The following is a 27,570-nucleotide window of genomic DNA, read 5'->3' as shown; positions in this document are numbered from 1 at the left end:
TTTGATGGACTTGCTGCTTTGGGAAAATTCCATAAAATATTTATATAAAAGTTTTTAAGCATCAATAAAAACTAGTTAATAAAATGATAAAGACAAGGGCAAGCAGATTTTGAGTTGCTCTGTGATGGCACTTGTAGGCAATGATGAATGGTCTGAATTGTTGAGTCTTGAATGGACACAGAAATACTGTACAAATAAACTAAGTGCAATAAATATTAGATTCCTAAGCAGAATACATTACCTGATGTTGTTCAGTGCTGATTGGATGGGACAGATAGGAACATCAATTGTTTTATAGGCCTATCTGCCCATCTTGTCCTGAACCTCTGGCACAGAAACTGCACCTCTGTGGCCAGCAAGTTCTCAAATTAGCTTAATCATTGCAAGTTAATGTTTAAATGTGAAATTCTGGCAGCAATTTCTCAGGAAACCTCTCTGAGAGCTATTATAAAATCACCTGCACTAAAATGACTCAGAGGACCATTTTCTTTGCTTAAGATACCCATGTTTTAAATGCATGAACTTACCCTTCAACAAACGGAGATTGCTCAGTTCCAGGAGGCTGCCATATAGCCAAGCAGATATTCCTAGAACAGCCATTCCAGCTTCCCCTTACCTGAACATTCTAGAAGATCTACACAACCCCTAAACATAAGAGTCCCATTTTGACCTGTGTCGTTAAGACACATAATTCTCCCCCTATAAATATACTTGCCCTGAAAATCACACGTCTGAAAATCACAGCAACAAACTTCTGATTCAGGTATTAGGTGAAGAAACATTTTCCTTATCTTGTATAAAGCGATTTCATAAAGTGAAATCTAAAAAGTCATCATATCCCTCCCTTGTATGGTTTTATAAACCATACTAATTTCCTTCCTTTGATGTTTTCTTCCCTTAAAATGAAAACAGCAGCTTTTTCAATCTTCTTCCAAAGAGCAAAAGGTACCTCTTCCCACCTCAACTGAGTTCTGCCCTTTTGGGCTTCACAAGGAGGCCTTCATTTTAAGGAGAGGAACCAGGTACCCTTGACATGGTCCCCACCCCGGTTCATATGATGGCACAACCATACATTAAGAGCCTTCCTTAGAAAACAAAGGCATTTAATAGATTTTTCTGCTTTTATAATTTAAATAACTTAAAAACTGAAAAGAAGAAAAATCCGACCAGGGCAAGACAAAGTTGGACTGCAGTCTCAAAGTCAAGGTGGCAGAGGAAAAAGAGAGGAGAGATTGAAAATGTACTATGGAACTCCCAATGCCCATAACCCGCCTGTTTCGGACCCTCAATCCCCCCCCCCCCCGCTAAATCCCCTAAAGCCGCCGAAGAGCTCGCTTCTTGTCAGTTTTCTTCTTGGAAGCCAGTTTCTTGTCTCTGTCCCCTGCATGTTTCTTGGCCATGGGACCCTCCCCGGAGGCACCTGCCGAAGACGAGCAAGGCTCAGCAGGGTTCTTGGTATGCAAGCCAGAGGAGGGTTGGGCATGAATCTCAGTTAGGAGCCGAGCTCGGGAAGCGTACTCCTCATAGTTCTCCAGCAGGAGGCGCCCTGCTTCCTCATTCAGGGCGGATTCCGGGTTGGGATGAATCAGCAAACACTTGATGGTCTGGAGCAGGAGCAAAATAAGGAAATCAGAGTTACAAGAGAGAGGAGAGATTCTCAGTCATCCTGCTTATGGTTGCTGCAAAGGTGTTTTTTTTACAAAAGGCAATTGGACTTTGTTTCTTTGAAAACGTTTCGCTTCTCATCCAAGAAGCTTCTTCAGTTCTGACTGACTGTGGCGTTCACATAATGACCAGATTTGATTAATGGCTGTCACAAAAAAAGAAGTCAGTCAGAACTGAAGAAACTTCTTGGATGAGAAGCGAAACGTTTTCAACAGAAAACAAAGTCCAGTTGCTTTTTGAAAAAGCTCCTTTGGGAAGAGGGAGGAATCCTCAGGTGAGACCCAGACATTCAGGGCCAGCGGAAGATAAAGATACTGGCAGGTCTCCCCTTCCCTCCAAGGCCCAGCCTGACTGGATGAGCTTATTTCCTTCTGACTCCCCACCAGAGAGGTTTCCTCCACACTCCTGAAGGAATGAGGAAGAAGAGACATAGGCTTTGGTCACTGGCCAAACAATGCAAAATTCTAGATGCTGGGGGAGCACAATGCAGCTTTATACAGGGAGTCCTCCACATACGACCACAGTTGAGCCCAACATTTCTCTCGCTAAACGAGATGATTGTTAAGTACATTTTGCCCCATTTTACTGTGGCCTTTCTTGCCACAGTTGTTAAGTGAATCACTGTAGCTGTTAATAACACAGTTGTTAAGTGAATCTGGCTTCCCCATTGACCTTGCTTGTCAGAAGGTTGCAAAAAGTGATCCCATGACCCCAAGACACTGCAACCGTCATAAATGTGAGTCAGTTGCCAAGCGTTGAAATTTTGATCATGTGACCATGGGGCATCTACAATGGCCGTTAAGTGTGAAAAACGATCACAAGTCACTTTTTCCAGTGCCGCTGTAACTTTGAACGATCACTAAATAAACTGTTGTAAGCTGAGTGCTACCTGTAAAGCGGAGGGGAAGTGCAAACAAGATTTTCTCTTTTGGCAAATCATAGTAGTAGTGACTGCAATAAAGCTAGAGTTCCCAATGTACTTCCTGAATGAATACACACGGAACGTTTAGGCAAGGTTTTGAGGCGTGCTGGGTGTGGGTGTGGGTGTACGTGCGTTTGTGTAGGCAGACAAGGCCGCCTGGGTGTCTAAGAACAATTGATCTGCAGCAGCAAAGGCTAGGAAGCTGCATGGCACCCCAAGGAGTCTGATCCGAAAATCAATGCATCAAAAACCAAGGCAGTTATGTTTGACAAGAAAAATGAGACAAATTACTGCAGGTTATTCTTAAATGGTTTTTTTTTTAAAGAAAAAGGGGGAAAAAAAGAGCCATGAGCAAGTAGGTAACTCTGCCTAGTTTGGTAGAGTGTTTACTGAAGACGGGGAAATGGTTGGAGTCAAAAGGGTTGTGAATGCTGGTAGTAAAATAGTGGGTAGAATCTGGCCAGTCACCAGGAAGGAAGGTTTGGTGAAAGAAGTGAAAATGATAGTCTTGAGAGTGTTTTTGCTCATTTTTATTGAATGGAAGTGCAAAAACACAAAAGATGGGTGCAATGGGTGTTTGCGTGTGTGTGGTTGATTGAGACATAGCGTCAAGAATGGATGAGGACTGAGTATAAAAGGGAGCGATCTATAAGAATAAAGTATACTGAACTGGTTTAGTGATACAGAGGGAATGAAGATGAAATCACAAACAACTACAATGGCACTTTGGTCCAAGTAGTCCTCAACTTACAACAGCTCATTTAGTGACCATTCAAAGTTCCAATGGCACTGAAAAAGGTGGCATCCCATTTTTCACATTTACAACTGTCGCGGCATCCCCATGGTCACGTGATAAAAATTCAGAGATTAGCAATGGACTCCCATTTATGACGGCTGCAATGTCGTGTGATCACTTTTTGTGACCTTCTCACAAGCAAAGTCAATGGAAACTAGATTCATGTTAACAACCGTATTACTAACTTAACACCTGCAGGGATCCACCTATAACAACTATGGCAAGAAAGATTGTAAAATGGGGCAAAACTCCCTTAATAAATGTCCCCCTTAGCAACAGAAACTTTTGAGCTCAATCATGGTCAGAAATAGAGGACTACCTATACTCATCATTAATTGGTTCTGGAAGGCACAATGAGTATCAAGAATGGTAAGTTCCAAACAAATTTTTCCTATAAGGAATAATGTAGTAGTGAGTCACAAGGCAGCCAACACTGACAAGTTCTAGCTTGTGCCTTGAGTACTAAACAAATGATGAGTACTGGGACAAAATCTTTATGACAAAATATGTTCAGTGCCAAATCTGACGAGTTTCAAATCACCTGAGTATCAAGGTACCAAGGTATATGAGGGAAGTTTCAGTTAGAGAGGAAAGGAAAGATTAAGGAAGTCATAGCCAGAATAAGTTGATAAGAGCTCTAAAAAGACAAAGATGGCAGGTTTAAAGCACAAAAGGCAACATATGAAGCACTGTATGGATGTAGTGGGAGCAAGGATGGTTTTTAAAGATAAAATGGCATGGAGATGCACTGGTGTAAAATACATTTAGCTGCATGTTTTTTTTTTATTTCTATGGCACACTATTTGTTACTCTATTTTGCTCTCTTGGAACAAGTTTACCTCAGTGGCATAATTGGACACACAGCCATATACAGTAAGGTAATCTGATTGCTCAACTATTTTTTTAAAAAAGGGTACACAATTTTACTTTTAAAATGTTTCCATTCCCTCTATAAAACAATTTTCCCCGTACAAATAGCAAAAAGCAAGAGTTAAAAAAGATAAAAACATTTAACATTTTAGCTCCCAGTGTCTTTTTGGTTTTGCAGAATAAAAACAGAGCTAGGAACAACACAGGCACACATTCACAAGTGCATTACGCTTCCAGAATCGATCTCTGTGAGGAAAAGACACTTAGGTAACATGATAGATCAGGGATCCCCAACCCCCAGTCTGTGGAGTGGCACCAGGCTGAAGCATGCCAGAAACTGGCCTGCGCAAACAAGTGAAGCCCCATCCACAAGTTGCAGGCAGCACACGGGGTTGCAGGCATTCCCCCCTCCGGTCTGTGGAAAAACCAGTTAAATGTTTATGGAAATTCTCAGTCATCCAAGTCATGCTTGTCCCATAGGTGCTTATTCAAAAGGTAAATGGACTTTGTTTTTTTCTTGAAGATGTTTCGCTTCTCAACCAAGAAGCTTCTTCAGTTCTGACCGGTTTCAAACAAGCCCTCTCTCTCTCTCTTGCCTTATCAAATGTGAGGAGCATCATGACTTCTACAACACTGCAGTTTCAAATCCTGAAATCTGAATTCAAACTTTTGGTGGTCATACACTCCCCTTTTTGCAGACAGTGGCAACATCCCACAATCCCAGGCCATATTTTGGTTTCAGCTCCGGGATTTTAGAATCGAACACTCAGGACTTGGAAATGTATGCTGAAAGATGCAGGATAAAAGTTGGACAAGGACAAAACACAGCTTTTAAAATCCCCCGTCTTGCTGCACACTGGCAGCAGGAAAAATTGAGGAATTAAGCTTTGCGAGCTGCGTCGGCTGTTCTTAATGGAGTTCACCAATGACTATTGATTTTCCTTTATTTATTACATTTGTATACCACTGAATCGCCAGGAACGCCTGACAGTTTACAAATGACTTACAAATTTATAGTTGATTATTTGTGTGGCTTTTAAGTGTTTAATTAAATGCAAACATATCTACAAATTACCAAAGCTCAGAAGCACCATTTTGAAATGTTTAAGACCACTTACACTCTCCTTCATTGCTAAAGGCAAAGATGCACCAGACCAGCATAAAAATTAACCAGAACACATCTTATAAATTAATCCAATAATACAAAGTCTCTTAACTAAAACGCTTCCTAAATTATTTCAAAGCTTCTTTCCACATGCAACCCTGACCTCCTTTTTTATTTCTTCCACATAGCTCTGTGTAAATACTGAACAGCCATTCTCTGCTTTTTTCATCTGGAAACTAAGTGGGCAAAACAGAATATCATATCTGCCTCCCGAAACTCCCCAAATAAAGAGTGTTTTGCTATACATTTTTTGAAATATATGTAGTATATCATAGATGTAAGTATAGCCTCTCACATTTTGTAAATATTTAAGTATATCTTTTCATGTGACAACACTGAAGAAATGACACTTGGCTACAATGTAAAGTAGGGAGTATACAAGTTGTATAACAGTGTAAATGCGCTGTCCCTTCAAAATAACACAACACACAGCCATTAGTGTCTAAACTGCTGGCAACAAAAGTGAGTATACCCCGAAGTGATAATGTCCAAATGGGGCCCAAGTAGCCGTTTTTCCTTCCTGGTGTCATGTGACTTGTTAGCGTTACAAGGTCTCAGTGTGAATGGGGAGCAGGTGTGTTAAATTTGGTATTACTGCTCTCTCTCTCTCATACAGGTCACTGGAAGTTCAATATGGCACCTCATGGCAATGAACTCTCTGAGGATCTGAAAAAAACAAATCATTGCTCTACATAAAGATGACCTAGGCTATAAAATGATTGCCAGGTCCCTGAAAATGAGCTGCAGCACGGTGGCCAAGACCAAATGCATTTTAACAGGACAGGTTCCACTCAGGCTTTGCCATGGTCGACCAAAGAAGTTGAGTGCCCGTGCTCAGTGTCATATCTAGAGGTTGGCTTTGGAGAATAGATGTACGAGTGCTGCCAGCATTGCTGCAGAAGTTGAAAGGGTGATGGGGTCAGCCTGTCACATGCTCTTCTAAAGATGATGCACAAGAAAGCCTGCAAATGGTTTGCTGCATTGAAGCAGACTAAGGACATGTATTTCTGGAACCATATCCTGTGGTCTGATGAGACCAAGATAAACTTATTTGGTTTAAATGGTGGCCGAGGTGGCGCAGTGGTTAAATGCAGCACTGCAGGCTACTTCAGCTGACTGCAGTTCTGCGAGTTCAAATCTGACTGGCTCAGGGTTGACTCAGCCTTCCATCCTTCTGAGGTGGGTAAAATGAGGACCCGGATTGTTGTTGGGGGCAATATGCTGACTCTGTAAACCGCTTAGAGAGGGCTGAAGCGGTATATAAGTCTAACTGCTATTGCTATTGCTATAACTTGCTGAGGAGTACAAAGACAAGTGTGTCTTGCCTACAGTCAAGCATGATGGTGGGAATGCCATGGTCTGGGGCTGCACGAGTGCTGCCAGCACTGGGGAGCTACAGTTCATTGAGAGAACCATGAATGCCAACATGTACTGTGACATACTGAAGCAGAGCATGATCCCCTCCCTTTGGAGACTGGGCTGAAGGACAGTATTCCAACATGAAAAGGACCCCAAACACACCTCCAAAACGACCACTGCCTTGCGAAAGAAGCTGAGGGTAAAGGAAATGGACTGGCCAAGCATGTCTCCAGACCTAAACCCTATTGAGCATCTATGGGGCATCCTGAAATGGAAAATGGAAGTGTGCAAGGTCTCTAACATCCACCAGCTCTGTGATGTCGTAATGGAGGTGTGGCAACCTGGGAAGCTCTGGTGAACTCTATGCCCAGGAGGGTTAAGGCAGTGCTGGAAAATAATGATGGCCACGCAAAATATTAACACTTTGGGCCCCATTTAGACATTATCACTTAAGGGTGCACTCACTTTTCCCAGCAGTTTAGACATTAATGGCTGTGTGTTGTGTTATTTTGAAGGGACAGCGCATTTACACTGTTATACAAGCTGTATACTCCCTATTTTACATTGTAGTCAAGTGTCATTTCTTCAGCGTTGTCACATGGTAAGATATATTTAAATATTTACAAAATGTTATATAATGTGTGTGTGCGCGTGCGTGCATGCATGCATGTATGTAGTGCTTGACTTATGACCACAATTGAGCCCAAACTTTATGTTACTAGGCAAGATAGTTGTTAAGTGAATTCTGTGAGTCAGTTGCCAAGCATCTGAATTTTGATCACGTGACCATGGAAATGCTGCAACAGTTATAAATCTGAAAAACGGTCATGTCATTTTTTTCCAATGCTGTAGTAACTTTGAGGGGTCACTAAATGAACTATTGCAACTCAAGGATTGGCTGTACAGTTTTTTTTTGGAGGTTTGGAGAAATTTTAGTCCAATCCTCCTGACAGAACACTTCAGGTTAGGGATATCTGTGGATCTCTTCAGATGAATTTCATGCTTCAAATCCTTCTGCATTTTTATATGATTATGTTATTTCTAGATTCTATCATATCTCAAGACCTAAAATGGACACCTAACATCAAAAATGTCATCAAAAAGGTAAAACAAAGAATGTTCTTTCTGCGCCAACTCAGGAAGCTCAGACTGCCCAAGGAGCTGCTGATACAGTTCTAGAGAGGAATTATTGAGTCTCTTATCTGAACCTCTGTAACCGTTCTGCAACCCAACAAGACAGACACAGACTTCACAGGATAATCAGAAATGCAGAAAAAGCAATTATTGCCAACCTGCCTTACATTGAGCACCTGTACGCTGCACGAGTCAAAAAGAGGGTGGTGAAAATATTTACAGAACCCTTGTACCCTGGACATAAATTGTTTCAACTCCTACCCTCAAAACGACACTATAGAGCACTGCACCCTAAGACAACTAGATACAAGGACAGTTTTTCCCCCCGAACATCATCACTCTGCTAAACAAATAATTTCCTCACCACTGTCAAACCATTCACTAAGGATGCATTATTATTACTATTAATCTTCTCATCGTTCCTATCACTCAACTCCTCCTACTTGTGGCTGCAGGACTGTAAACTTTGTTATTTGCATCATTACAATTTATATTGATTGCTTCCTGATTTCTTATTTGTACCCTATGACTATCATTAAGTTTTGTACCTTATGATTCTTGACGAATGTATCTTATCTTTTTATGTACACTGAAAACATGTGCACCAAAGACAAATTCCTTGTGTGTCCAATCAAACTTGGCCAATAAAGAATTCTATTCTATTCTATTCCATTCCATTCAGGTCTTTTCATCATTGGTTGCCATTTGCTTTGTTTCCATTGATTTTAATTGTTAGCCACCCAGAATCATATATGAGATGGCTGGCCAAATAAATTTAGTAAATAAACAAACAAACAAGGTCAAGACTTTCCAAACTATTAGCTTTAAACATCTCTGACTATATGAGTCTACACTCTTTTAGTCACTGGCTTGCCACATGATCCATTTTGTTTTGGGTAGACAGATACTCTGACAGATACTCTTGATATTTTTCTGTAAAATTTGCTGGTACCCTGAGAGCAGTTTGGGGACATTATGATAGTAAGTTGAGGACTACATGTATACATAGTCCTGTGGATTTGTGCACATGATTAAGAAGAAGAATAACCACCACTTTGAGGTCCACTATCTGCCATCCTGGGATCTACCCAGTTTAAAAATATTACCTACCAGCAGGACATGTCGGATGCCCAGTTCTGCTTTCCAGTCTTTCTTGAGGACGTTGACACAGATCTCCCCATTGGCACCCACATTGGGGTGGAAGATTTTGGTCAGGAAGTAGCCTTTTGGTGGACTGGCAGGGAAGTCTTTGCCAAGAATCAACTTCATGCGGAAGAGGCCACCAGAGTAAGGAGTACCTTCTACAAAGGGAAAAAAAGAAAAATAGATCTCTTATCACCACACATAGTCCTCAACTTACAAGCAGTTCCAATGAACCTATGACCCGGATTTGAAGACTGGCCACAAAACTACCCTTTGGGCACTCGACAATCAGACCATCTCCTGGGATCACGAGATCCCTTTTAAAAGGAATAATAAAGATAGGGCGACTGGTATAAAAATAACATATTGAAATATTGAGTGGCCCAACAATGAAAGATTATAATTTAATATAAAGATGTGAATTACTATTAGAATTAATGAGCTTGTTAAATGAAACAAATGTGATTAATCTAATTTCCTAGTATGAAATGTATGATACTCAGGTACCACACGGTTCACACCCTGATATCTTTGTAAAAGATAAAAAATAAACGTATGAAACCGAAAAAAAAGTAAGTAAAATCATGTTTGTTTTGTGACTGATTCTTTACAACCAACATGAATTACAACCACGATGGCCATGCTCCATTACAGTCATAAACTGAAGGAATATAATCTGTATGAGGAATATCTTCTTAAGTAAGACTCACATTTCCAACACCCAACTTTTTCCTTCCTATTGACCAATAATTCAACATGGACAGCCTTCTCCAGTATGAATCTTTGACTGGACCAGCATAATCACTACTGTTCAATTTTGAGATGCCACCCTTTAAAAAAAAATCCCCAAAGATGAACCTTCTTTAAGTAACCCCTCTTACCGGGTCCTTCAATAGTGACCTGCACGTCTGTAATATCCTCCTCATTGGGGAACACCTTGATGCCCTCAGGTGGATCTGATGTTAGAGTGGAGACTTCCTTGTAGACCAGCCGGATCACATGTGGAGGCAGGTTTTCAACATTGGAATTCTGAAAAAGTGAGAGAGATGGGAGAATAAAAGAAAGAATGTGGCTCTCATCTAAAAGAATATCTTACTTGATGCAGCAAGGGTCAAAATGACACTGTATCATCTTTACTTTGGACTTAATAGGTTTTGGCCAGCAATGTCTTCTTCAGCAACCCTTTTACATATATTTTTAAATCTACATTTTAATCATTCAAATGTATAAGGCTGTTTGATCTAAGTGATCAAAGCATACTTTTAAGATGCCTTTTCAAGTAAATTTCATTTTATTTTTCATTCATAGACACCATCTAAGGATAATTCTTTAGGATTTGGATTTGTCCTTTATTGCTTTTGAAGGAGTTAAGGCTAATTCAGGAATAAAAAGGAAAAAACATGAAGTGTGACGAACAGATTCAAGAGCCTCCACCTCTGCATGGGAGAAGGCGGAACCCATTTCAATAGAAATAACATCTCTATTCTACTCACTTATTAGAACGGATACTGGGACTACTTGCTCCCGAGTTCCTTGTCTATCTAAGATAGGAATAGGCAACCTGCAATCTTACAGAAATTGACTGTTCAAATGTCTATCAAGAATAAACTCTCAACTCCAGTTGTCTGCTGCAAATGCAAGAAAATGGAAGCAGAGAGAAAGTGGTACAGAAAAATGAGGGGAAGGAGAAGGAGAGAGAGAGACGGAGAGGACAAAGGGAAAGTACAGTAGCTCCATTTCAGCATAATCTCCTCCCAGTCAGAAGACCCCTTTCTCATCTTATCCCAGAGTTGCATCTCTTGAAGTATGTTAGGAAAAATGACGCTTCCCACATGTTCATCATTTTGAATAAGAATCAGAATGCTTCACTCTTGAAACTCTGATGCAGCCACACAAGCAGCATCACGCATGGCCATTTCTCAAGTTTACTTGTGTTTTCCATCAGTAGTTCAAAATAACTCATGAAATATGGGACATCCATTTCCAATACGCACTTTCCCCTATCAACACCCAGCATCAATATGCTCGATATAGGCGATTCTTGATTTACAATTGGTCACTTAGTGACCATTTGAAGTTACGATGTACCTCTCCAGGGCTACTTATGGCCCAGAATCAATGTTCTGATGGCTGCCCCTCCTGCAGTCACATGACCCCATTTTGGGAGCTCGGCAACCAACTATTTGCAGGGATCCAAAACATGATCACTTTTTACAACTTTTTTTGCTAGGAGTCAGTATTTACTTCTGCTTTCCAGCAAAAAAATACCCCTTGCAGGCAATGGATTTGCTTAACAATAGCAGCATTCACTTTACACTGCATTTGTTTAACGACTATCTCAAAAATGGTTGTAAAATCAGGCACACTCATGGGGAAACCCATTAACAACCAGTAGGACTTACAACCGTAATTCCAGGCTCTATTCCGGTTTTAAATCGAGGGCCACCTATATATGGAAGGCAAAATTTACTTACGAACATCTTACTTTTAAACTATTATCACCTCCAAATCCCAGGGAGCCCATTTTGCCTATTAAATTGTACTACTCATCTTGTAAGACATGTAAATACCCACATGCAACCTTAAACAAACTTTTAATTATAAAGCTCATCTGTTCATTTCAGCAAGTGAGAATTAGTAGTCTCTTGTAATTGGAAGCCCTTGTTTCAGTATAATTAACAAGAGAGCTATGCATGAATTGGAGAGCAAGGATATTTTAGATGTTTTCTTTTCATTAATGAAAAGAAAATGAAGTTTAAAAAAACATTGATGCAAAAGAGTGCTATACCTCATTCTAAACAGCAAATAAGCATCTAATTACATAAAGAGAAGCTAGTCATGTGCTTGTAGAGATGGCCCAGAATCAGTATTTCCCACCAATTTTACATCCCTGGTTTGTAATCCACGAAATCTGAAAGTCCACCCAAACTTCAAAGTAAGATACAAATAGAACTTAGATCACAACTGAACCCAAAATTTCTATTGCTAAGTGAGATAGTTGTAAAATGAATTTGGTTCATGTTACGACCTTTCTTGCTACAGCTGTTAAATGAATCACTGCAGTTATTAAGTTAGTAACATGGTTGATAAGTGAATCTGGCTTCCCCATTGACTGCTTGTCAGAAGGTCACAAAAGGTGATTACATTATCTTGGGACACTGCATCCATCATAAATGTGAGCTAGTTGCCAAGCATCTGAACTGATCACATGACCATGGGGATGCTTCAATTATAAGTGTGAATAATAGTCATAAATTGCTTTTTTCAGTGCCATTGTAACTTCAAACAGTCACTAAACAAGCTATTGTAAGTTGAAGATTACTTGTAAATAATAAAGCAGTAGGAATATTAATAGTAATAATCATTGTAACATTATTCTCCTAAAAAATAGGTTAGTAAAGGAAAGCCAGTTCACGGTCAGTGTTCAATTGTCATTTGTGCATTGTCATCAATAAAGACTTCAACATCATTAATCACATTAAATGTGTGTCCAAAGATGACAGGTCATGTTAATTAGGGCATAATGTCTTGGCACATGTTGGGCATGTCTTGGCACATGCTGTACTGCACTAGTGGCTCTAGACCTGTACAACTGATGTTATGTTGTACTTCCATAGCACATTTCACTTCATAAACTTGACAGCCATTATGGATGAAGCCATGCCAGATAGAATGATTTTGTGTTCCTGGGTGGTTGAGTCTATGTCAGGCAAGTTTAGGGAGGCCTTTATTCTATCTTTGTAACTTTCCTCCTGCCCTGAAGGTAAGCAAGAGAGTTCCTCAAAAAGGAGTTGCTTGAGTATGCCCTAATTTAGCATAAGCATGATGTGATCTGCCCATTGGCTCATCAGCTCTATGTAGACTGAGGGTAGATTTGCTCTAGAGCAGGGTGTCCAACCACAGCAACACAACTGGGCTTGCTGAGGAATAGTAGGAGCTGAAGTCCAAAGTCTTAAAAATTGCCAAGGCTGGACATCCCTGCTCTAGAGCAATGTTTCCCAAACATATGGGCACCAGGGACCAGTTCCGTAGAGAGGTTTTGCAGATCAGAGGGGGGCATGGTTTCATGTGCTGCCTGCATCCCACCTGGGGTGGGGGTGGGTGGGTGTTTCATTAGTTTGAGTGTTCCAGTTTCTGGCATGCTGTGGACCGGTGCCGGTCCACAGATTGGGCGGTAGGGACCTCTGCTCTAGAGAAAACCTCCGTGTCTGGTACTTTAATTATCTGATCCCTAACATTCTGTGAAGCCAGGATGTGTGGAAATGGTTATCTTGCATGTGTTCAATAATCAGTCTGCACTTTCTTGGCTCTGTAGACCCTCAATTCTGTTCCTGGACTAATTCCTCAATGCTCCCACACAGCAGAGTGCAGTCTATTGAAAGCAGAACTTGCCTTTGCTATTTTACAGTTAACCTCTGTATCAAACGGTCACTACTGAGGAGAGGTTGCTACCAAGATAACTAAATTGCACTATTGCCCATAATTTTTGCGTTTTGTGATTTTGGATTCTGTTTATGAGGAGCAGACAGGTGCATTCCTTATACCAGTGATGGCTAACCTTTTTTGGATTGCGTGCCAAAAGCAGGGGAAGCATGGCGTGTGTGTGTGTCATGCGCAGGCATGCCCACATCCATAATGCTATGCATGTGACCCTGGCACTCACCATCCTTACTTTTGGCCCGCAATGGACCCATTTTTCTCCTTCCCCAGGCTCCAGAGGCTGTCTAGGAGCCTGGAGAGGGTGAAAACAGCCTCCCCTCCCACCGGAGGCTCTCCAGAGGCTTTAGGTTTCCCTGTAGGCTCCGGAGGGTGAAAAACGGTTGTACGGGCAACCCAGAAGTTCGGGAACAATGACTTCCAGTTTGTCCACAGGGCCGTTTGTTGCCCTCCAGAACCTTCAGGGGGCTTCCCTGAAGCCTTGGAGGGCGAAAAAACGGCCCTAAGAGCAAGCTGAGACTTCCGGTTTGTCTGAAGGACCGTTTTTCACCCTTCAGAAGCTTTTAAGTCCATTCCCGAACTTTTGGTTTGCATGTTGGGTGTTTTTTTAGGGAAGCCTCCAGAGAACAAAAAACAGCCTAAGTCAGCTGGCCAGCGTGCACATGTGTGCTGGAGCTGATAGGGCAACACCTCACACTGTTAGTTTCCGAAGGGTTAATGAAAACAGTCAAACACAGAAACATTTTGAAATGCACTTTGTATTCTTCCTTCGGCACGAACTGACCAACAAAGCACTAAGACAATGAATGTCAGAGCTGCCACCCGATCCCCACCGCCTTTTATAGTTACTTAATAATTAGGATAACCTGCACCTTGCGCATGCGCATACCCATCCCCTCACACCCATCCCCTCGTAACCCAAAACAAACACCACCTGGCAATTAATCATGGATTGTTGTCAAGTCAGTTATCACTAGCTTTGTAGATTTACTCAGCTGTTTGTGTAGAAATGAAGCCTGGTGAGTCTTGGCAGCTGGCCTGGGTTTTCTCCCATGAATGGCAGCTCCAGGCCTCTGGGCTGGCCGGACCTGACATGTGGCCCCCTACCACGGAAACAGCATTTGGGGAGCTACAAATTACAGTCAGTTAGGAATTATAGCAATAGCAATAGCAGTTAGACTTATATACCGCTTCATAGGACTTTCAGCCCTCTCTAAGCGGTTTACAGAGTCGGCATATTGCCCCCACAGTCTGGGTTCTCATTTCACCCACCTCAGAAGGATGGAAGGCTGAGTCAACCTTGAGCCGGTGATATTAGAACCGCTGAACTGCAGATAACAGTCAGCTGAAATGGCCTGCAGTACTGCACCCTAACCACTGCGCTACCTCGGCTCTTTTTGAAGGACCCCTTTCCCCCCGGTTTTGTGGGATGTCTGGGGTGGAATCTCACTATCAGGTGGAGTGCCCTGCAGTCCTTGCTATGAACCCATGATGCCTCCAACAGGGGACAACCTTTCCATAAAACAAGGTATTGTAACCGTCCCCTGTGCCACCTGGTATCTAGTATATCTTGCACTACATAGTGCTATTCCCCATCTGCAGTAACCAGGGCTGGCGGCTGTAGCAAGTCTCCTCTGATATCAGATGCCTAAACTGATCGGAGCAGGCTGCAGTGTAAGACTGGATGTGTTTTCCCCAGTAGAGGGGGGAGTCTTAACTGCATTGTGACCGGGTTAATAACTTGCACGATTGGGAAAGGCCCAATAAATTTGGACCCAAGTTTCTTATAAGGCAACGGCAACCTGAAATATTAATGGAGAAGTATATTCTCTGGCCTACGTGGAAAGGTCCTTGCACCTTCTGCCTTTTATCGGCACTCTTTTTATATGTGGCAAAAGAGTGACATAACGCATCCCTCACCCCTTTCCAAATGTTTTGCATCCAGGTTATCCACTCCTGCGAGGTCATGTCATCTGAGCGTACCTGAGGATACTCCGGAATTGGGGCGAACCCCTGCCCTGTAGCCACATGAAATGGGGTAAACTCTGTACTTTTGTGCACTGCATTGTTATATGCAACTCTGCAAAGGGAAGGAGTTCAGCCCAATTGGTCTGTTAGTACTGGATGTAACATCTTAAGTAGCACTCCACCATCGTGTTTGCTCTCTCCGCAGCACCATTGGTCGCGGGGTGGAAGGCTGTACTAAGTCCCTGTGAAGACCCCACCATTGCCATGAATCTGCGCCAGAACCGGGCAGTGAATTGCACTCCCTGACTGAAATTATCCTTTTGGGGATGCCATGGTGTCTATACACATGGGTAATCAACAGTTTGGCCAGCTTCCTAACAGATTTGTACATGCTACAAAATGAGCCTGCTTGGAGAACAGGTCTATTATCGTCCAAATGATTTTGTTCCCTTGGCTGTCCAGTAAATCTACGATGAAGTCCATAGCTATCTGTTCCCATGGCCGAATTGGATCTGCCACCTGCTGTAAAAGTCCAGGAGGCTGGCCAGGCCAGGCCTTCATGGTAGTGCAAACAACACAACTCCTTACATATTCCTCTATGTCCCTTCTCATGTGGGGCCACCAGAACTGGTGATTTACTAAATGTAGAGTCTTGAGGAACTCAAAATGTCCAGCCAAGTGAATGTCGTGGCAGCGACGCAGCACGGCCACCCGTACCACACTTGGTACATACAACTTCAACCCCTTCGAGGCAAAGCCCTCTTGATCTTCTTGATCTTGACGCCTCTTCACCCATCGTGGGTATAGGCGACTTCCATGGAAATTTGACGCCACTGCCTTCGGTCCTGGGCCCTCTCGCTATGTTAATAAAGTTTGATTTTCTTGAAAACACTGAGCCATTGGGAGTGCTGCTTTTATCACTCTGGAAAGGTCCTCCCCCTGGACATACAAGTTTAGTGCCGGTGCGCCCTGTTGAGTGGCTAGCACCCGAGGCTGTGAAGTCGGGATGATAGCCTGCACAAAATCCTCCCTTTTATTATGATACTGTGGTTTGCGGGAGAAGGCATTGGCTAAGTTCCTGCCCCCCGGGTTATGCCCTTTGGACTGTAACATGTTCCCAATATAGATCAGCCACCCAGTCAATAGCCTTTCCATCCATCTGCCATCACCATGTCCCACTGCGTCGTATGCATATAGCCGTAACGATCCATGTCATTTAACACCTGGCCTAAGAAGAGGGCCACTCGTCCTGGGCTACTGTCAAATGTAGCCAGTATTGCTGGTGGATCCTAGCATCCCATCACTCTGGGCCCATCAACAGCTGGAGAACTCCTCTGGGTAAGGAGAGGGTGAGGTGCAGAGATCTCTTGAACCGCTCATCTCCCGCAAATGTCCTGAGCAGCTTGGTGTAAACCTAGCCAAGGCAGCTGACCTCCTACTCTTGCGGTCCCTTGGGCACCATATTGTTCTGGATTGGTTATGCTGGACTGTCCAACGACTCCTCCTGCCTGTTGGGATCCAACCACTGCCACATCCATTAACTCGGAAGCCCACTGGCCCAAACTTTTCCTGCAGCATCTGTAGACTTGGGTTGTCCACCCCAGTGGTGTAACTCCAATTGTCATCTGAGCTGCGCCTTTCACGCCATTGGGCAAAATGGGTTCCAAAAGAGGTGAGCTGGGGAGCATGAGGCAGTAAACCTCTGTGATCCTGAGTCTCTGGCAAGTCCAGACACCAATCCCCTCCATGGGCTTGGCCCACATCGGCCTCCAGAGGTTCTGCTGTAGGCTTCCATGCCACCAAGTGGTCCTTAGACCAATGGTGCCTCTCCTGCTGGCCCTGACACAACCTTCAGCAGAGTTGTAACAGTTGTCACGGCAGACTCCTCCAAGCCCCCAGCCTCCAACCTAAGCACTGTATCTTCAGCCAGGCTGACAAACTATCAGGTTCCGAAGGGTTAATGAAAACAACCAGACACAGAAACTGTTTGAAATGCAGTTTGTATTCTTCCTTCGGCACGAACTGACCAACAAAGCACTAAGGAATAAATTGTCAGCGCTGCCACCCGGTGCTCCCCACCACCTTTTATAGTTACTTAGTAATTAGGATAACCTGCACCTCGTGCGTGAGCACACCCATCCCCACGTAACCCAAAACAAACAAACAAAAAACTTGCATAGAATCCATGATTCTGCTCCTGATGTTGATACGTAGCATCACAACCTCTGCAGAGCACCAAGTTTCCTTCCGTGACTCCAGCTACTACTGTAGGTCATCCATGGAACTTGTTGATGAATCCTGCCTACCACCTCACTGTTAGTAGACACTCCATTGTGGATGGTTCTAAAGTGCCCAGCTCATATCTGGAGGATCAGAGCCTTCTCTGCACAGGTAAACCTCAACTTACAACAGTTCATTTAGTGACCATTCAAACTTACAACGGCACTGAAAAAGTGATTTATGATTGCTTTTCACATTTACAACTGCTGCAGCACCCCTATGGTCAAAATTTGCACACGTGGAAACTGACTCTATTTATGACGGTTGCAGTGTTCTAGGGTTATGTCATTAGTGTTACTACTTTAACAGCTGCAGTGATTCACTTAACAACTGTGGCACGAAAGGTCATAAAATGGGGCAAAATTCACTTAACAAATGTTTCACTTAGCAACATAAATGTTGAGCTTGGTTGTGGTAGTAAGTCGAGGACTACCTGTAATGAACTTTACATTATACTGAGGAGGCAAACTCTAGAGAATGACACCTGTGGGATAGTGTTAAGGCCTTCACAGAACCGTTTCAAGTGGGTTTCCTCAGCATGTCCCTATACTTTGTCTGCCTTGGTGCTCTGCCAGGCATCTTGTACTTTAGGCAGTTTATTCTGGACTATTCTACAAATGCTGGTAAAGATCTTTTTCTTGGCAGCTGAATGATAAATTATTCTGATAGACAAGACGAAGGCGATGCTTTTCAGGAAGTAAAGCCTGTACCACTTCATCATTCTCATTGAACCTCAACAGTGCCAGCAAGATGTAGGTCAGCAAGCTTAGTTTTAAGCCTGGTAGTAGATGGCTCTTCTCCAGGTTGACAAGAGAAGCTATGTAGTTGCAGCGTCCGAATGGTCATTTGGACGTCTTGCCGTGCCTGGTCTGGAGTTGCGGAGTGGATAATTATGTCGTCTAGATAGCATTCTAGACGGATGGGACAGTTCCAGAGGTGGGCTGCCACCACTGCCAGGATCTTCGTGAAGGTCCTGGATGCCGACGAGAGGCCAAAGGGAAGGGCCTTGTACTGGTAGTACCTCCCATCGTAATAGAACCTCAGGAACCTCCTGTGGGCAGCATGGGTGGGACATGTAGGTAGGCCTCCTTTAGATCTATGGATGTCAATAGATCTCTGTCTCACACAATCCAGGATGCATCTTGAACCTTCTGTAAGCCAGATGCGGATTCAGGCTTTTCAGGTCCAAGATTGCCCTCCACCCCCACCCCACCCCCGAATTCTTCAGGACTAGGAACAGTATGGAATAGAATCCCTGACTCTCCTGTTCCCTCGGGACAGGTTCTATGGCCACTATCTGGAGGAGATGGAGAATCTCCGCCTGCATGAGTTCCCTCTTTACAGGATTCTTCGGGGTCGGGCAACGAATGAATTTCCTTTGCGGAAAAGACAGGAACTCTAGGATTAGGCCCTTCCTGATTGTATTGAGGACCCACGAATCTGAGATGATCCTCTCCCACCTGTCGACGTACAATTGAAGCTAACCCCCTATGGGAGGGATCCTGTGATGGTCACTTGCCCCTACGGAACTGGCGGGAGTTGTTGTTGCCCCCACGAAATGACTTCCGAAAGAAATGCTGCTGCCTGTTACGTGACCCGAAAGAGTTCCTATCCTGAGTCCTATCGCCCCCTTGGTTGTAGGATCTCTGGTATGAAGAAGAAGAGGTGGACGCCTGTGCTGCGTCCTGGCCTCGAAAGGATTGCTTCCGGAAAGAACCAGAGCTCTTACGCTCGTTCTTTTTCAGCATGGCCAGAAGAATCTTGCATTTATCCTTAGTCTCAATGATAAATTTGCCCAGAGCCTCCCTGAACAACTGTCCTCCTTTGAAAGGATCAGAAGCCAGCTTCCACTTCACCTTCATATCCACTTGCCAGTGGCGAAGCCACAGGAGGCGGCGAGAGGTTATGTTGGACGCTAGAGCCCTGGACGCAAACTTTGCTGCATTCAGCGAGGCATCAACTGAGTATTCCACAGCTGTAATGATTTTGCTGAGGTTGTGATGTTCCCGGGAGCCCCCAGAGGGAGGTCTGACCCTAAGCTGTCTCAGCCAGAGCAGAGAAGCTCTGGTGAAAAAGGATGCTGAGGTGGATGCCCTAATGGCCCAAGCGGCCGCCTGATGTGTCTTATGGCACGCCTTCTCTGACCTCTAGTCTTCGGCTTTAAGACCCTCCAGAAGGTCAGCTGGTAGATTCAAATTAGAGGTCAAAGAGACCACCGGGGCATCCACCTCAGGCAATTTAAATGCCTCCTCCATCCTGCTCTTCACAGAGTAAAGGGGTTTATCCCCTCCGCTGGGATTGGTTAAGGTACTGGGCTGCACCCACTGTCTTTGGACTACGTCCATGAATAGATCTGGAACAGGGATCAATTCTTGAGTGAGGGCCGACTCCTTAAATAGACCTTCCTTGGGGTCTTTGGAGGAAGAAACTGGTCCGCTAGTAGGTTTAGGTGTAGAACCTAGCTCAGTGGCCGCCTTGGCCTTGTGGAGTATAGACTTAAACAGAGAGGGTTGGAAAAGGCCAGTAAAGGCCGGCTTATCTGGAGGAAGGTCTTCATCCTCCGATAGCTTGAATTCCTCAGCTTCCTCATCCTCCCAGTTATTTATTTATTATTTATTAATAAAATTTATAGGCCGCCCAATCGCGAAGGACTCCGGGTGGCTTACAAAAAGAAAAAGAAATAATAAAAAAAATAAAAAAAAATAAAAAAGACAGATTTAAACTCACAACACATGCATTCGCTCTGACCTCAACAGTGAGGTCAACAGCCCCAGGCCTGCCTGAATAGCCAGGTTTTAACAGCTTTTCTGAAGGCCATGAGAGTGGTTAAGGTCCGGATCTCTGGGGGTAGCTCATTCCAAAGGGTTGGAGCAGCCACAGAGAAGGCTCTCCTCTGGGGAGCCGCCAGCCGACATTGTCTGGCTGACGGCATCTGAAGGAGGCCCACTCTGTGGGATCTCACCGGCCGCTGGGAGGTATGTGGCAGTAGGCGGTCTCGCAGGTACGCTGGCCCTAAGCCATGTAGGGCTTTAAAGGTAATGACCAACACCTTGAATTGTGTCTGGAGACCAATAGGTAGCCAGTGCAGCTCGCGGAGGATAGGTGTAACAATATCGCTTGGGCGGCTGCATTCTGGATTAGCTGCAGTCTCCGAACACTTTTCAAGGGTAGCCCCATGTAGAGCGTCTTGCAGTAATCCAGCCTTGAGGTGACAAGGGCATGAGTAACCGTTTGAAGTGCCTCCCAATCCAAATAGGGCCGCAATTGATGCACCAGGCGAACCTGGGCAAAGCCCCCCCTGGTCACATCCGACAGATGGTGTTCCAGTGTCAGTTGTGAATCCAGGAGGACCCCCAGATTGCGGGCCTTCTCTGAGGGGTGTAAGTTTTCACCCCCCAGGATTAAGGAAGGACTGCCTAGGCTGTCCTTCGGGGGCAGCATCCACAGCCACTCAGTCTTGTCAGGATTGAGCACAAGTTTGTTCATCCCCATCCAGATCCTGACAGCTTCCAGGCATCGGCACATCATGTCTGCTGCTACACTGAGCTGGCATTGAGCTGGCATGGGGCAGAGAGTTAGACTCGTCCGTGGCCACCAAAGCGCCCGGGAATGCTGGGGCCTGGTTAATGGTGGCTGTAGGGGACTGCTTGGTCTTAGAGGACCAGGGCTTAGGCGACTGTTTCTGCCTGATGCCCTCCGCTATGCCCTGGGAGATGGCCTCTCTCATTTCTGCGGATAAGGCGGGACCTTTATCTTCCCTAGGGCGATGCCTGATTGAAGGTCACTTTCTGCTACATTCCCCTGAACCGGGCCTTTCCTCCCCAGGGAGCATGCCCTGGAAAGGTTCTAGTTCCTCCCTGAGAAAGGAACTGGGTGATTCCGGGTACCCCCAGGAAGCATCTGGAGAGGGTTCCCTTGAATCATCTTCCCCTATGGACGGTGACCTACTGTCCTGAATGGAAGGGGAGTTTCTTCCCTCACCTTGATCAGACGGTGGACCAAGTGGAAGGTCCCCTTGGTCAGGAGGAGAATGTGGCCTCTGGGCGTGAGATGCCTTTACCTCCGCGGATTTATGTGGATGGGAACTCCCGCTGGCCTTATCAATGGTCCCTGAGGTCCCCGGGGAGGACTTCTTGGTGGTGCCCTTTCCCCCCTTTGGGCAGGGGATCCAGCCTACTGCGTTTGTTGGAGGGCCCTGCCTGCACCTCCTGTGCCTCCAAGTTGTCATCAGCCATGCTGCCCGTAGGCACTAGATGGTGCAAATGACTCATGGACTCTGGCTGTGACTTGCAGTAAGCGGACACCTGGCTCTGGCCAGTTGGCTCAAGTGCGCCCGCAGATTCTCTGTGGAGGAGAGGGCTGCCTAAAGGACTGGTCCCTTCCTCCAACCGCCCTCGGAGCTCTGAGCAATGTCACAACTAGAGGGCAGAACTAGCCGGTGCCCCGGACTCGTTCCCACACCTCCCGGCACTAATCTGCGGCTGAGAGGCAATACAGATGATCTTCTCTCTTTCCCTGGCTCCAACGTGCTCCATGCGGCTCCCTGGCTAGTCGGAGTGAATCAAAATGGCAGCCGCTGCACGTGCAGCCTTCTCCCGCCAAACACCAGTAAGCGAAGCAAAAACACGTGAAAACGACCAAAAATGGCCACCAACGTTGCCGGGCAGAAAATGAGTACCGCCAATGTCGTCCGATGCAGAATGCCCTCGTGACTTCCGACCTAGCAGCTGGGGTCTTAGTGTCGGGAAACGTCCCACCCCCCCCTCACTCGCCAGCTGCCACCGGACAAGCAACTCACACATTCCAACCCTGCTTGCGACCAGCAGGGAAGCAAATGGCCCAGTAAGCCCCTCAGCAATAGGAAAACAATGATTTATTAAAATTCCTGTTCTCATAGGAAAACTCCAATGCAATAGTGATCAAAATAATTCTGGGGAGACCAGTCTATCTGCTCTTGGACTGGAGAGCTCCCCTAATTAGTCTTTACGGGCGGACTGAGTTTTTAAACTGGGAATATGGGAGGTAAAGAGAGGCGTGGTCGAAGAAAATTTCGCTCAGTCCAAGGGCAGATACTGTGTTAACCCATGCTTGGACTCTCCAAGCAGCGCATTGGAGAATGGAGGTGCATTGAGGAAGTCTTGTTATAGGTAGTTAGCAGAAAGTTGTACGTGGTCATGAGGCCATGTGTTGTACAGGTCTGCAGTAAGATAGCCCATTATTGCTACACTTGCCCATTCCATGTCTGCTTGCCGGACAGTAGAATTGCACCCTATTCTTGCATTAAAGTGTTGAGTTAGAATCAGGGCAGAGCAGTTTCAAATTCTTTCCTGTGCTAATCACTTATTCTGAATTTAATCTATCCCACAGGTTCTTACTAATCAACTATCATAAACAATTTATTATTTGCCTCTTGGTATGTCCATGAGGCTAAAGGATTGTATGCATGAAAGGATGGGAGGGGATGGCATGTACAGTAATTTACAATTTGAAGCACACTATTTTGCTTAATAGTCAATATTTGAAACAGGCAGACTACCACTTTGAAAGTATTTTTAAGCTCATTTTGAATGCCACATGATTGTTTCAAATGTCAAATATTTTACACACCTCTGAGAGAAGAGATTCTCCCTTTAAACAAATACAGAGCATTCATAATGAGCCACCTTTTTCAGGCACTAGAATTCATCCTGGGATTTTGCATAGTTGTTGTTTTTTTTTAAAAATGTCCAACATTTAACTTCCAACACTTCTAAAACTTTTAAAAAACAAATTTTAAAATAAAACTTGAAAGGCTGTATTGCAAGGTTCCACAAGCACCATCTGAAATTGTAGAACTTAAGGCATCCTGGTGTCATTCTGCCAATCATGCAAAAATTAGATTGCAGTGATGAGGGGAAAGAAAATCAGCTTGCACCCACCTATCCCTTGCACTGAACAAGGGCCAGAATTTTGTAACATCTACAGAAGCTTTACCCTTTTCAGGTAGTCCTCGACTTACAGTAGTTTATTTAGTGACCATTCAAAGTTACAACTGCACTGTAAAAAGTGAGTTATGACCGTTTTTCAAAGTTTCAACCTTTCCAGTATCCATTCAGATGCTTGGCAACTGTTTCATACTTATGACCATTGCTGTGTCCCAAAATCATGTTCATCATCTTCTACGACCTTCTGACAAGCAAAGTCAAAGCCAGATTAATTTAACAACTGGGTTACTAACTTATCAACTGCAATAATTCACTTAACTAGTGAGGCAAGAAAGGTCATAAAATGGGGCAAAAGTCACTCAACAAATGTCTCACTTAACAGAAAGCTTGGGCTCAATTGTGGTCATAAGTTGAGGACTACCTTTACTAAATTTTTGACATCTGTCAACTATATGTAATCACAAGGAAATCAGAAAGAATTCCAAGGGATTTCCCTGGCTTCAAACACTGAATGGGCCGCATACACTACACACGAGTTACTAAGGGAAACTGTACTTTGTGACATCAGACTATAGAAACCTCAGGTCTCTCACTTGCACTACAGGTACGTCCAACTATATTTCACTATCAGTTCTAGAATCTCAAATAAATATTTGAGAAATTGGCATTTTTAACCTTTCTGACAAATCAAGACGAACTACATATTTTTGACAGTTTGATGACTAACCTGTTTGAGAAGTGGTTTAGTTCTAAAAACTAGATTTTTTAAAAAATGATAATAAAATACAGGAAAGAGCAGGGCCTTTTGTACCATGACTTTTCTGCTTTCCCTGAAAGCTTACTGCTTCCATTTCAAGACCAGCCCTGGTTAATCTCTGTCATGGGCTTCCCTTTCTATATTTTTAATTTCACATTAATTTATTATCATAGCCACAAAAGCTATTATGTCTGATGATGGAATGGTGAGAAACATTGTTACAATAACCATGGGTTGCACATTAAAATACCCCTTTGCCAAAGTGTAAATACAGCTACACACATTCTTGGGGCTTTGAACTAACCTAATGAAAAGCAGTACCTTAATACAGAGTTTGACACTTGAAAAGGATAATCTACAGAGCTACTACTGTTGCCTAAGCAACAGTCTCCTTTATTACTTATTTTCCTTTTGTGCCCACAAATTCTGATTTTTTTCAGAGACCGACTATTAAAAAAAGTTACAGTACAACAATTTATCATCAATGATGGTAGAAATGACTGCACTTGTCTTATGTCAGTGACTTATAAAGTGACTATATAAACAGAAGCAGAATAACTCTGGATGTTTTGAGAATGCTCTCTCTTTGGAGCAAAAGCAAGACAAAAATACTGTACACTCAAATCCAGCAAGGAGAATAATATAAAATGCAGGTGTCAAACTTGTGGCATCACGTTGCCATCACGTGATGTTTTGCGTGTTTTTTCCCTTCATGGGGCTGGGATGGGCGTGTCCTGCGCATGACCATCTGGCCCATGGGCCACCAGTTTGACACCTCTGACATAAAGCATACAGGCAAGATTGTTGTGGTTTCCTATCCTAACATTCTCAGTTTGCCTATATAGGCCAATAAAACTTTTTAAGTTAGAGTTTGTCCTTGTTTAGTGACAGTGATGAAAAAGTAACTCAATGACCAATCCTTGAATTTACTTCTCATATCTGTAAAGAAAAGAAAAGCTGAAATAAAATAGTTGTCCTGGTTTCACTTAAGTCCTTTGCTTAACGAACAAGCTGCTGGATGCTAAGTAGGACTACCTGTACAAGAAAAGTGCTTTGTCCCCCCCCCGCCCCCCTTTTTTGAACACACTTTAAAACAGCACTCAATGAAATCCAAATGCTCATGGGATGAAGTTATCAGAAATCTAGTTCCATCCTGCACCCAGAGGCATCTTCAATCTTCAGTGAAGTCCCCCTCTACTGCCATATATTTCTTGCCAAGTCTGACCCCTTGAGAAAAGGCAAAATTTAAATACACTTGAAAGCATGCAAAAGCTCAGAGCCCGCAGATTCCAATACCAAGGGAAAGGGTACGTGGAATAGTGCACACAATTGTGCATTGAAGAGAGCTAAAGGACTAAATGGATAGCAGAGCAAAAGACTTTTAATCTTTTGATCTTAAAACAGTATTGTTAATGAAACCATTAAGATTCACAGCTTTGATTACTGCAACTCACATTTACAGTGCTAATGAGTGAAAAAGTTGACATATATGGAATAAAGAATATTTGTAGCTCAGGGTTGATATGAGGGGTCTTTGGTGCTCTTTAAGCTTGCTATTTTCTTGCAGACATTTCCTTACCCAAACTAGATAATATGATCAGCATCACTGCTAGCATCACTATCACTAACAAGCTCAGAGAGCACCAAGGACTCCTCAAATATGAAATATTCCTTTGAGAAAAGGGGCAACTTCTCATATCTGGCAGGAAGAAAACATGCAGTTACATAAATACCTGCCCAAAAGAAAGAAAAATGCACACCATTTTAACACTTATCCAGATGGTATTCTGTATCAATAAAGATGGTAGAAGTTTCCCAACACCATTGCATTCCAGAAAAATCAAACTTATTTATGTAGTGTTTAGAAATCTATTTTCCTTTCAATGGTTAGAAATCTACTTTTCTGTATAAGTAATTATGTTTTTTGAAAATATCCTCTGGTCTCCAGAAAATGTGTTTTCATAAGAACAAACAGTAAGATATGCCACGCTTGTTTCAGGGAAAGAACTTGGAGGGGACAATAAAGTTAGAACAAAGAAATAAAGAAGCATAATAATTTCAAACATTGGTTTGAAATGTGGCATTCTTCATGGACAGCCCATTGTACCTAAACCAAACTTTAATCTTCTTCAAACTATTTAAGCTGCAGAGATCTAAAATTTTAATTGAACATTCAGAAAGACTAAAGGCCATGCCACATCTCAAAAACAGTATTTGGGTCCATTTTCCTGCAATACTATCATGTCCCACCCCACAACCTTTTACTCAATTACCGACCAACATAGAGTAGATCTCAGAAATGCTCTGCATCCAATACTGAAAGACGCCACTCTGTCCCAAAATAAAACTTTGGTAACTGTTCCCTCATTTTCAGTGTAGAAATCTAATGCTCATCCGAAGCCCAAAGATCATAAAATCTTGCACAAAGATTTTGGTCCTTAAGTTAGTAGCAGTACACTCAGGCACAAAAAGACACTCACTCCACATGCTACTGGATTTTTGAACTTCACACGTATGCCTGCGCAGCACAACCATGTAAGCTCTCCAGATTCTGCTTTTGGGAAAGAGTTAAAGTTCACCATCGGTTTACCCACACCCCAAGTTACCCATGTAAACCTACCCAGGTTCTGGGGAGTCCCAGAGACCAAGCGTCAAACTTCGAACAAGTGGGCAAGGAAAACCACTCACCATTGTGTTGGGTCTGCACAGAGGTTGCAAAGTAGCACGATTTACCCTGATCTCTGGAGGGCTCACATACGCGCCTTAATCGATACTTAGATCCCTTCTGATCAAGGAACCTATCCTTAATTGACTTGGGGGTTCAGACAGCCCCCACTGAATGGATGCTGGATCTTCTTGTTTAAGAAGTTTGCAAGTGTATATTTTTAGGATATTTTCCCCGTCACTCCCCCCCCCACCCCTTTCCTTCTTCCTCCTGCTTCCCCTCTGTGAGACACCCCCCACTCCCAACTCAACTCTGCCACCCTCACTTTAATGAGGGTGGCCTCTGACCAACAAACGATTTTATAACCCTCGGTCAAGATCAGCCACACCCCTTTAGAACCCCGGCTACCCAATCAGGCCGGTTAGAACGGAGGGAGTCCGGGCCACCCCCCCCTCTCTTCTTGGGTCCTCTCCTCTCTGAGAACC

General features: G+C 43.7%; 1 protein-coding gene across 1 annotated transcript; it reads right to left on the bottom strand.

Moving 5' to 3' along the window:
- Positions 1–27,570, bottom strand: UBE2S (ubiquitin conjugating enzyme E2 S). Its single transcript, XM_032237853.1, has 4 exons — positions 27,109–27,570; positions 9,936–10,083; positions 9,022–9,212; positions 1–1,604 (listed from the first exon to the last, which is right to left on the bottom strand). Exons 1-4 carry the CDS (start codon positions 27,109–27,111, stop codon positions 1,314–1,316), a joined length of 633 nt encoding a protein of 210 aa, XP_032093744.1. The 5' UTR covers positions 27,112–27,570; the 3' UTR covers positions 1–1,313.

Source organism: Thamnophis elegans, chromosome Z, assembly GCF_009769535.1.
Source record: "Thamnophis elegans isolate rThaEle1 chromosome Z, rThaEle1.pri, whole genome shotgun sequence".
NCBI classification, from domain to species: Eukaryota; Metazoa; Chordata; class Lepidosauria; order Squamata; family Colubridae; genus Thamnophis; species Thamnophis elegans.
This window is presented reverse-complemented; position numbering and strand designations above follow the sequence as displayed.